General features: G+C 33.3%; 2 protein-coding genes across 8 annotated transcripts; one reads left to right on the top strand and one right to left on the bottom strand.

Moving 5' to 3' along the window:
- Positions 1–94: 94 nt before the first annotated feature.
- On the top strand, positions 95–2003 carry Csn6 (COP9 signalosome subunit 6). Its single transcript, XM_072001852.1, has 6 exons — positions 95–397; positions 495–752; positions 821–1104; positions 1176–1341; positions 1429–1622; positions 1694–2003. Exons 2-6 carry the CDS (start codon positions 521–523, stop codon positions 1832–1834), a joined length of 1017 nt encoding a protein of 338 aa, XP_071857953.1. The 5' UTR covers positions 95–397; positions 495–520; the 3' UTR covers positions 1835–2003.
- An 825-nt stretch (positions 2004–2828) lies between these two features.
- LOC139986434 (uncharacterized) lies at positions 2829–9957 on the bottom strand. 7 transcript variants are annotated; one of them, XM_072001764.1, is made up of 18 exons: positions 9238–9727; positions 8894–9053; positions 8526–8644; positions 7678–7821; positions 7482–7508; positions 7090–7286; positions 6835–6976; positions 6619–6715; positions 6348–6542; positions 6046–6198; positions 5693–5957; positions 5338–5610; positions 5052–5259; positions 4794–4978; positions 4410–4702; positions 3899–4174; positions 3308–3490; positions 2829–3226 (listed from the first exon to the last, which is right to left on the bottom strand). In XM_072001764.1, the coding sequence occupies exons 4-18, from the start codon at positions 7806–7808 to the stop codon at positions 3068–3070; spliced, it is 2784 nt and encodes a 927-aa protein (XP_071857865.1). In that variant the 5' UTR covers positions 7809–7821; positions 8526–8644; positions 8894–9053; positions 9238–9727; the 3' UTR covers positions 2829–3067. The 7 variants fall into 7 exon arrangements, with proteins under 7 accessions (XP_071857865.1, XP_071857866.1, XP_071857864.1 ...); XM_072001765.1 differs by lacking the exons at positions 8526–8644; positions 9238–9727 and adding an exon at positions 9752–9957; XM_072001763.1 differs by lacking the exon at positions 8526–8644.
- Between the last annotated feature and the right edge of the window lie 806 nt (positions 9958–10763).

Below are 10763 nucleotides of genomic sequence, written 5' to 3' on the forward strand. Positions count from 1 at the left end.
CTTAATTATTTCCTTTCAAAAATGTTCCAGTCTATTCGGTAGTATACACACATAGCTAGGTACTAGATGGTTTGTCAACTTTGTCACCCTAGTGTATTTTTTATGCAACTTCTGGTATGAGAGCATGATTACTAATTCCAGATTTGTAATAGATTTATAATAATTTACAATTTATATTAAAATAATATATTTTCTAGTGTATTACGTGCATTATCTAGTTATATATGCACATCTAAATTTGACAATGTTGAATATATAGTTAAACATAATTGCGAAGGAACACACGATCAAATTAGACGTTTTGATTACACGGCTGATATTACTTAAGTAAAGGACATTATTTAAAAATATCCATTGGAATATTACAAGGAACCGCTTCGTTTTATTAAGAAATTAGGTATCGTAACAAAATCTGTGCGTAGTATATTTCATGAAATATTGACTAACAATTCTATTTAACATAGATTATACATAACATAATATATATTATACAGACAAATAGAAATAGATATTAAAAGCTATGGAGGTTGAGGAAAATAACGCAGCGGCTTCAACGGATACACCGATGGAAGTTGACGAGGATAATAATGGAAAAACCAATATCACATCAACAAATCCTCCTAGTGCTATCAAAGTAATGGCATCTTCTGGAACTGTTGGCTCTGTTTCTATCAGTCTTCATCCTCTTGTCATAATGAATGTTAGCGAGCATTGGACTAGGCTTCGTGCTCAAGAAGGGACAGATCAACTAGGTATATATTTTGTATCATTTTTCATTGTTCTTTCATTAGTTCATATTTTTCATAATTTAATATTTTAGTATATGGAGCACTAATTGGCAAGCAAAAGGGACGCAATATAGAAATTATGAATTCTTTTGAATTAATGTTTACATGTATTAAAGATGATGTTATAATTGATAGAGATTATTATAATACTAAGGAAGAACAATTTAAACAAGTATTTAGTGAAATGGATTTTCTTGGGTGGTATACTACAGGTGATATGCCCAATGAAAGAGACATTACAGTACATAAACAACTTTGTGAAATTAATGAAAGCCCTGTGTTATTGAAACTTGATCCAAGACCAAAAAATACTGATGTATGTATTTGTTATTATTAGCTATATGTGTGTGTGCATATTATTTAATAAGTATTCGATATGTTTTGCAGCAACTCTCTGTGTCCATGTATGAATCTGTGATTGATTTGGTAAACGGAGAAGCTACAATGTTGTTTGTTCCATTGACTTACACATTGGCAACAGAGGAAGCAGAGAGAATTGGGGTGGATCATGTAGCAAGAATGTGTAGCAATGATCAAGGAGAAAGTTCATTGGGTAATTTCAGGCCTGTTTAGTTAATTTATAATTATGTAAATAACTGAAAATAAAATAATATTTAAATTTGTAATTTGTTTGTAACAGTTGCAGAACATCTTACTGCACAACATAGTGCTATAAAAATGTTACATTCAAGGGTAAAACTAGTTCTGAAATATGTACAAGCTGTACAAAATGGAGAATTAAAGGGGAATCATGAAGTTTTAAGAGCAGCCTGTTCTTTGGGTCATAGATTACCAGTTTTAAATAATCCCAAGTTCAAAGCTGACTTTTATAACGTAAGTATATGTTACAATGTCATTAGGAAAAAAATTTGTCAACATATTTAATATATTGTTCGTGCTTTTAGCAATGTAATGACTTTGGTCTAATGACGTATCTTGGTATCATAACAAAAGGTTGCAACAATATCAATCAATTTGTTAATAAGTTTAATATTTTGTATGATAGACAAGGTGTAGGTCGTCGATTGCGGAGTCTTTTCTTGTGATAAGTGAATAGGATTCATTGTTTTTATACTTGTATCTTTTTTACTCCATAAATTATAATGAATATTCCTGAAATTTGTGAAATTCAGTACAGTAAATTTAATTGGTTTGTAAATTCAATGCTGTAGTAGATATTGTACCTCTTAAAAATAAACATAAAAGTGAAATAAATATTGCAATACTTGGTTTGAGTTCACAAGGATAATCAAATTCTATGTTACTTTCGTAATATAAATTTTTTAATACATGCTTCGTATATCTTTTTTAATATACAATATACATACAAAGAATTTTGAAACACATTCTACATAATATTATTTAGAACAAAACGTACATCGAGAATGTACAAATGGTTGATACAGATATAGTTGCGCGCTTTTTTCTTTCTTGTTCTCATTTTTTTGTAGTAGTGGAAGACATCTCGTGGTATATATATATACATACATACGTACGTACATAAGTTTATATATATACGTGATTTATGTTCTCAGAGGCCACGTTACTCTCTCCTTATATACTCAATTTGTATCGTTAATGTAATTTATTTCGTATAAATTCTATTCAATATAAAAAAGCGGCCTATAAAATACGACTAGAAGTCTTTATCTAAAAATCTATATGATTATTACATATATCTTTACTTGACATTATATAACGACTTATAAATATTATACTGTACAAAATATATAGTATAATAAATTGTGCCTCGTTAATTATTGCAGGTAACTGTTATCCAGTTACATACTTTATGTTAACATAAAACAGAATTGACTTCTTTTTCATATGACTAGATCTCTATTGAATTAGGACAAATTTTTGTTCACGATTTCATCAAATAACTGTGTTAGTTACTTATAATATTTAATTTATATTGCACTAACGATATTCGATGTTACCTGTACAATATATAATATATTCTCTAAAAAGTACAGAATTTACAACTGCTATTTTTGTACATTAAGTTGTGCGAATTTGTTTGATATTGTATTGATATGAAACATTTTAACCACGAAAATTCATGTTTCTTTCTGATTCATACAAATGTTAAAAAACTAAAATTCTTTTGATTGCGAGATTTCTCACAAATAATTTCTGAAGTACATTTTACTTTCACGAATTGCAAAAGACACACACTCGCTTGTTGTACTGTTTTGATATTACCTTCAAGTATTTAATAAGCTGTCTTCGATCATGGTAGCAAGTATGTCTACCAAAACAGACAGCATTAAATCGGGCTAAGGACTTGGTTTATCCATACCAATTATCTCCTCAAAAAGAGTATTTCTTCCTTCTGTTCTTTCATCAATAATGTGTAACGCAAATCTTAATGTTGCTGCGGCTAAATCGCCGACTGACCAATGCCTGTCCATAAGAACTCTACTCACAGTATCTAACTGAAATGTCGAATCCAAAGTGATGAAACAAATGGAATTGTGTATGAAAATGTTATATATGATTAGTGTTGTATTTGTTACCTTAGACAAACTGGGATTTCCTGTAGTATAATATATTAATTTTGGTACTCCTGCCAAGGAAGCAGCAAGCCATTGAATAACAAGCTTCAATTGTGGATCACCCTTTAAACGGGATCCACAACCCCAGTTGCCTGTAGCAACGGGTAATAATCCACCTGTTTGTGGACTACCATCTCTTGGTATCTAAAAGATTATTTTAGCAAATTCAAAATTATTTGTCATTTTTATATAAACGATTACGTTTATACGTCAAACCACATAAAACTATAAAATCTTGGACAATGTTATTATAAAATGCACAACAAGTTATATCATATTTTATATTAATATAAAAGTTATACTATATTAATCTACGAGTAAGAGACATTGAAGACGTTATCAGATAGAATGAGAGACAAATCATTAGTTATTGGGAATACAATTAAAAAATATTTTAAGCCAGATAGAGAAGTATATACTTTAAATTCATCATGCAATAAGTAACTAAGTTTAAAAGGCATTTATCGTTATCATAGTAAAAGATAATTAATTGGTGATACCATTACATGCATTATATTTATATTAATATATTTGTAACATAAATTTGCTCACGTTACATGTTATACTCGATTCGAATTGTTGCGCAATTTTGTCATTTCTGATATTGAAAGATTGTGCTGTGTTTATCCCTTTCACAGATCCAGATGTACTTAAAGAAACAGGATTAGATAGATACACGGTAGTTTCGTCATCAACCAAAGTTTGAAAAACTTCCGACGTAAATGTTACCGTTCTAAGCTTTTTACGTTGAATATCCTTTACCTCTTTTGACATAGTATGATTACTTAAAGCATCTTCATAATATTCTACATCTTCAGACACAGACACCTGTATAGCGTAATGAACTGATGAGATTTGGCTATGTATAAAACGTTATTTAACATAGCAATAGTCTTCAGTTTGTCTCTCATTCTTCATCGATACAATAATTTAAAATAAAAAAATGTATAATCTATGGAATCATTAATAATCCATCTTAATAGATGTATGTTTGCAATATTATTGTTTCGTTCAAAGATCAAGTAATTTTGACTGAAGGAAAGGAAAGCATCTTGTTTCTTACTGATTGTTGCCTCCTATTTTTTTGACGGGCTAGCTCTAAACTCAAACTTCTCACAGCCAAAGCTAATTTATGGCTTTGATTTACGTCGGTAGAATCAATGAAAGGTTGCGGCTCGCCCTCTTGAACTGGAACACCAGCAAACGATTCACTAAGAGCTCTTTTTAATAATGAGCCTGCGAATTGAACTACTGCTCTATCTCTCGCGTCTAATTCACGAGACTCATCTGCTGTTATAGGGTCCTCTAACCACTTCGCCAGTTGTTCGTAAACTTCTTCGAGTTCCGAACAAAAATCTTAATATAAGAAAATAAGTCAGTTTCCTTATATTATATTTAAAAGCTGATCAAAGTATGTTATCTATAAAATGTTCAGTGTGATACTTGCCAGAATTGTATTCAGTGCTGAAACTGTACCTACTACTCGCACTTGTGTCTCTTCTTTGTAGCATAGGTTGATTTTGCCGAAATCTACCTAACCACTTTTGTTCAGCTTCCAAAGATTCCTTCAAAAAATCTTCATCCACCGTCTCGTCTCGTAAAACAAAACCCCTTGAACCTCCTCTTTTTACTCTATATGATTTTATATAGATTAAATAAATTTTTAAATATGGTACAGTATGCGTATTTAAATAAATTGTCTTACTTAATATCTTGATCGCATACGTGACTTCCAGATACGCTTATTCCTACTGCATAGCTACTCTCTCCAAATGAAGTATTCAACGAAGCAGCTCCAGTAGCTGTAGTTTCTCGTTTTAACGCGTCTCTTAATCGTTGAGCGAAAGTTCCTCTTCGCTCTGGGGTATCCAATTGAGTGCTGTAGCGTTTACTTAATTTCTGTTCTTCTTCCTCTTTATTGCAACAAATGATAATATATAAATTCCGCGTTTTGTAATATAGACGATTGATTAAAAATATTACATACATACCCAAATCTTCATCTATAGTATCTTTCGCGCTATGGAAACTGTCTGTACTTTGACTATTACAACTACTGTAAACCGACATTTGACCAAGTGACTTTCGCGTAACTGGCAAAACTTCGCCGCTGGATCCAAGAACGATAAACCGATTTCTTTTGTTTGTATAACTAGTATCATTGTACACTTTATGAGGACTAGGTGATCTTATGGATTTACCATTTGGTTTGCTACGAACTTCTGTGAAAATATCATACTTGTGTTCACATAACACAGATTTATCTAAAAACAGATACGAATTATAACTCTGCGTGATTGTTAATTATCTTCGATAATGGTTTTGTTATCGTATCTCCTTCGGTACCGTTATTTGTTGATAATACTTTATCATCCCCTTCTATTTCTGGAGGAGTGCTACTAAAACTTTCTCCGATCGGTGATAATCTCCGAGATCCAACTGTAACGTCTATATCCGATTCTGATTTTACAGGATCAGTTGGGCTACTTGGAACGTGTCTTTGTCGGAATCCAAGTAAAGATTTATTCATTTCTCGTAATATATTATCTTCTTCGAATTGCGATAAAGGTAATCGTGAATAATCTTCAGGATCGATACAGCATACCGTTACCTGTGCAAAAATAACAAAGAAATAACGTAAATGAAGACATATCGATGGTAAAAGGAAAAATTGAGAAAAATGATAATAGTATACTAACGATATTTGGTTTTGGCAGAGCTTCAAATATGGCTCTGTTGCGAGGATCATTTATTCTAGATAAATGTCTAACTCCTTCGACTATTAAAACTTCGTTGTCTTCTAAACCCTCGACAGACAATATTGCCACGAGCATTTCCGGATGCGTTGCTATCTAAGAATTAAATTAATAACTATAATCGTTGCTTTTTATTTCGAAAACAATCTCTATTGTTTAGTTTTTTTCGGTCTCTCTTTTTTTCTTTTAGAAAGCTACGATTAATCCAGATGGAAATTATTTTTCTCACGCCTTTAATTATTTACATGTACGGTTTCTTGCGTAACATCACCATCAAGTACACCGCCACCAAATTTCGCACTCGCAAAGCAAACTCGCAGTACTTTAGCTTCTGGTTCCACTCTGTCTAAACGACCCTCGTGGCGTATCATCAGCGGACACAAAGGAACAGTGCTCTCTAACCAGTCCTCGATAGTTAACCATTGTTTCGATATCATTACCTAAAAAATTTGACGTTCATTTCGATGTCACGAGATTTTGATAAGGTTATGGCATCGAAATTATAACACACAGTACCTGTCTAGAAATTATTAATTTTCCATCTAACGCGTTTTCGGTATCAAGGTAGTCGTAGTAGCGAAATATGCTTCTTAGTTTTGCTTTTTGCCCGTTACTAAAGAAAATAACACAGAATTACATTTACGTTTCATATCGACCTTTCATCCCGTGTTTCGCTGAAAGCATCCTTAGCATTAAATATCTTTTACTCAATGTTTCGAGCTTCATCCTTACTTATGAAGATGTTTGAAGAAATTTGTGAAATTGAAGTCCCGTAAAGTTGGGTGCGTCTTTGCTGTCCTTTTTGGGTATGTGGAGAAGAAGGCGTTGGCGATTAAAGATGAAATGAAGGCGTAACTGTACTCGACGCAATCTCCTACAACGTAGACAAAAAAATATCTCGTTTCGTCTTATCCCGGATATTTATTATATCGTTTTATTATTGTCAACCGCTCGACATTCAATTAAATGAAATTTATTTCAAATTACCTTGCTGCTGAAGACTAAAGTGTAAACCTTGCGGAGGTTTACAAGATCTTAGAGCTTTTGCTCTTTCTACTATTCGTGGTATCGTGTTTACAAATATTTGATCCCGTTCGGCGAAATCGAGATCGGTATCAAGAAATGTTGCCAATCCGGAAAATAATTCAGGATCCTGCACGTCCTCTTCGGGATCAAGACTTATGCTGTAAAATAAAAACGAAATAGCTTAAAGTAACTCGTTAAAACTGGCTGGAAAACTTATAAAAACACGTAACAGTTACAGTACAAAAAAAAAAACATTTAAAACATGGGTGATTTTTGTACAGATAGGCGTTGTATACTTAAGAGCATTTGGGTACATCTTTTATGGATATTTAGAAATATTTTTGATCAGATACCTTTTCAGTATGCACTGTTCCTCGTATCTTTATAACAGCATGTAGCAAAAAAATCGAGTTCGTTAATATCTCCGCGAGACGGAGCAATCGAATCGATTCGATATGCATGTCATACATATATATTCGCGTTACCGGTTAATCGAAATTCGCGTATGCGTGATATTCATTTAAATAGCTGTAGCGACGACATACTTACTTGCACATGTCGTGTAGTCTTTGCATCGCTTCCACGAGATCTTCGGAATTCCTGGCAGCAGCCGCCCGATCCAGTTGCTTTACGACGGCAGGCCACCATGGTAAGTCACAGGGTAACATTACTAGAGCCATTCTAATCGCCGATCTAAACATCAAATATCATGGTATCCGGTCCAACCACGCGTCGAGTATGTAAGTCGAAAAAGAGTGAAAGAAATAATCGGTAATAATCAGTCGTAAGCCAGACGACGTCGATTCGATAATGTATTTATGGTATATTTTCGATCGTGTTTCTAACCACATTGTATTTTACAATTGTCTTTACAGTCATGCTACCGCATAACATTACGTGAGAAATAAATATAAAGTTTCAAAAGAAATTCTTTTTTTATAGCTAGCCTACGATCACTGATTCACCGATTTGAAACTATCTATGTATAAGTGCGAAATTGGACTATGATTGGGCGATGATACGTAAACTAAGAACGGGCACTCGTTATATTACGAACTAGATAAATTTTTGACTAAATTTTACTATATAATATTTTTTATCTCATTCCTACAACAATTTCGCGTAGTTATTTCGATCAAAGTTCAATCAAATCCCACAGCATATATATATATATGTGTGTGTATGTATGTATGTATATATATATATATACACATACATATGCGTACATCTTTTTACTTGAATTATTATTAGTCTAATTGTAAATGTATTACTACAGCACACACTACTATGTGTATTACTTGCGAGCATACATATTGTATTCTTTTAAAGAATGGCAAGTAGTATAAATTTAAAACAAGCGCGATGTGCCTACCGAATCGTCGACACGGCATACGTACGTTTACGCGCGAATTGTCGCGTAAAAATAAATATTCCATGGTTATAAAATGAAACAAGGTTTCACGCGCCATGTAACTCGATATCCTTGGTCCCTCGCTTAAAAATATACGTCGTATTCCTTGTAAAATGGAACCTCTAATTAATTTTTAAATACACGTATTCGAAAGGATAAGTAAAAACTTGTACATTACGACACAAATTTCACAAATAAATTGTTCTTTTAATCGATATTATTCTCATTGTGCTTAGTAATATATAAACAAATAATTATATTAATATTACAATCAATTATTATAGAAAAAAGATAATTCATAGTACGAAAATCATATTAACGTTAATTGTATATATAAGCCGTTTAATAAATTACCTCTCTCTGACACTTTTCCCGGTTCATTTCAAACTGTAAACATTAAAGTATTAAACACTCGATCCACGATTTTCGTTAAGCATAAGTCAGTTTTATCCAATGGACAGGCAAATAAATCTCCATCAAGGTCCCCATATAGATTTGAAACGTGCTCGTGTGCCTGGTGGAAAGGGTTGTATAGTTAGTAATCTTTCGTCACGGATAGTATAATTAGTTTTTCTTGTAGGCAGGTGGAAAACTAGCCGGTCGATTCGCAAATATTGTCACACAGATGTACATAGGTGCCCAATAACGTTTCGCAGGACACGAGTACGACTATTCAAAACTAGAATTTACATAATCACCTAATTTACTCGATAGGTTGTCGATCAGCTGACGCGATCACGAATAAAGTCACATCTTAATGTGTGCCATTGCGTCAACGAACATGCTGCATATCGTCCAGTCAACACTCGTGCTACTGTAGCGTCTTTAAAAAGTAAAGAACACCCTACATACAGCCGAATTTAATGACTTTTGCCAATAATTTTTGACGACAATATTAGCAACTCTTTGATATGGTACAGAGATACATAGTTTGCCCCTAACAAATTTGACGCGCAAACTTATCGAATTGATTGGTATACGATGCAGCGAACCAATAAATCTATCTTCGCGGGTAGATGGCACAAAACGCAGAAATGACCCACCGTTAACTACAATCAGCTACAATACTATCTCGTCGTGCACAAACGATGGCTGGCAGTCCTTTTACTTTGTTCATGAGCCGCGACCGGCGGTTGGCGTTGTACGCACTATTTATAGAGCGGCGCCGGCGCCTTGCCAAACCCTATATAGAATTTTTGACAACAAACTCACTTATAATACTTTATTCAATCTGGGTATCATACCAAGCATCAAGACAGTAATCTTCTAGACTTCTACTCGTTAACGTGATCTCAATACAACTGAATTCTAACACAGTCTTATATTCAAAATTAACTATATATATATATATGTAAATACACAGCAAGACACATACAGGACATACAGAACACGTTTTTCTGCTTCACGTCTTGAATACCGAGTTCTCTTACCATTTTAACGTCATTTCCGATATTACCGATTCGGTATAGTATAACATCTGTGACTAAATCATTGACTAACAAATCGTAGAGGGCGTAAGAAACACTCTGATTTTTTCCTAGGTCGGTATTTCAGAACGTGAGACACGAAGTCGTAGCACCGACGAGGTACAGAGTAGATGTGATCATCACTAATAGCATTTTTGTATCGCATGCGATGTTATCGATCCAGGACAGTAGTGGTTTGGATTGAAATTATATTTTCATGAAACTAAATTTTCCGTTCAAAAATTGGGCGCGTAAATTATAAACATTATAGTTTACGATTCAAATGTGAGTGATTAACTGGATCACGTATAACTAATCGTTTCCTTGATCTTTTACCGACGGATCATCGACGGATCCTATCAGTCTCGAATATCGCTGTGCAATAATTTAGATAGAATTAACTTTAATAGTAAAGATTATTGTATAATTTTTTACATTCAATCAATAAATAGGTTTTTTTAAAGAGAATTCGAATGTCTTATCATTTATGCTTAATTCTCTCACCTTCGTCTTTTCTTCATTTTCCCAACTTAGATTAAATGAAACGTCAAAAAATAAAGACGCGAGGTCCAACGATACAATCCCTTTTATACCCTGTTCTTCGCTGTAGGGGAGATGCTGACCTACGTGGGGATGCAACTTCGATAAATATAACAACGATAGATTCAAAATATCTTAATAATTATATCGGTAAAACAGCAAGCCGTTGGTAAGATGACGCCGCAAATATCACGTTTATTCTGTATGTCGGTAATAAT

This window comes from Bombus fervidus, chromosome 4 (genome assembly GCF_041682495.2).
Source record: "Bombus fervidus isolate BK054 chromosome 4, iyBomFerv1, whole genome shotgun sequence".
NCBI lineage: Eukaryota > Metazoa > Arthropoda > Insecta > Hymenoptera > Apidae > Bombus > Bombus fervidus.

What these genes read in the sequence shown, in the direction of transcription:
- LOC139986434 (XM_072001762.1), bottom strand. Translation starts at nt 7,829, where the DNA reads ATGTTTAGATCGGCGATTAGAATGGCTCTAGTAATGTTACCCTGTGAC. An exon ending in CTTTAGTCTTCAGCAGCAAG is followed by an intron (nt 6,977 to 7,089) that starts GTAATTTGAAAT and finishes TCTACGTTGTAG; the next exon opens with GAGATTGCGTCGAGTACAGT. An exon ending in GTATGCGATCAAGATATTAA is followed by an intron (nt 4,979 to 5,051) that starts GTAAGACAATTT and finishes AAAATCATATAG; the next exon opens with AGTAAAAAGAGGAGGTTCAA.
- Csn6 (XM_072001852.1), top strand. Translation starts at nt 521, where the DNA reads ATGGAGGTTGAGGAAAATAACGCAGCGGCTTCAACGGATACACCGATG. An exon ending in AGAAGGGACAGATCAACTAG is followed by an intron (nt 753 to 820) that starts GTATATATTTTG and finishes TTAATATTTTAG; the next exon opens with TATATGGAGCACTAATTGGC. An exon ending in TCAAAGCTGACTTTTATAAC is followed by an intron (nt 1,623 to 1,693) that starts GTAAGTATATGT and finishes TCGTGCTTTTAG; the next exon opens with CAATGTAATGACTTTGGTCT.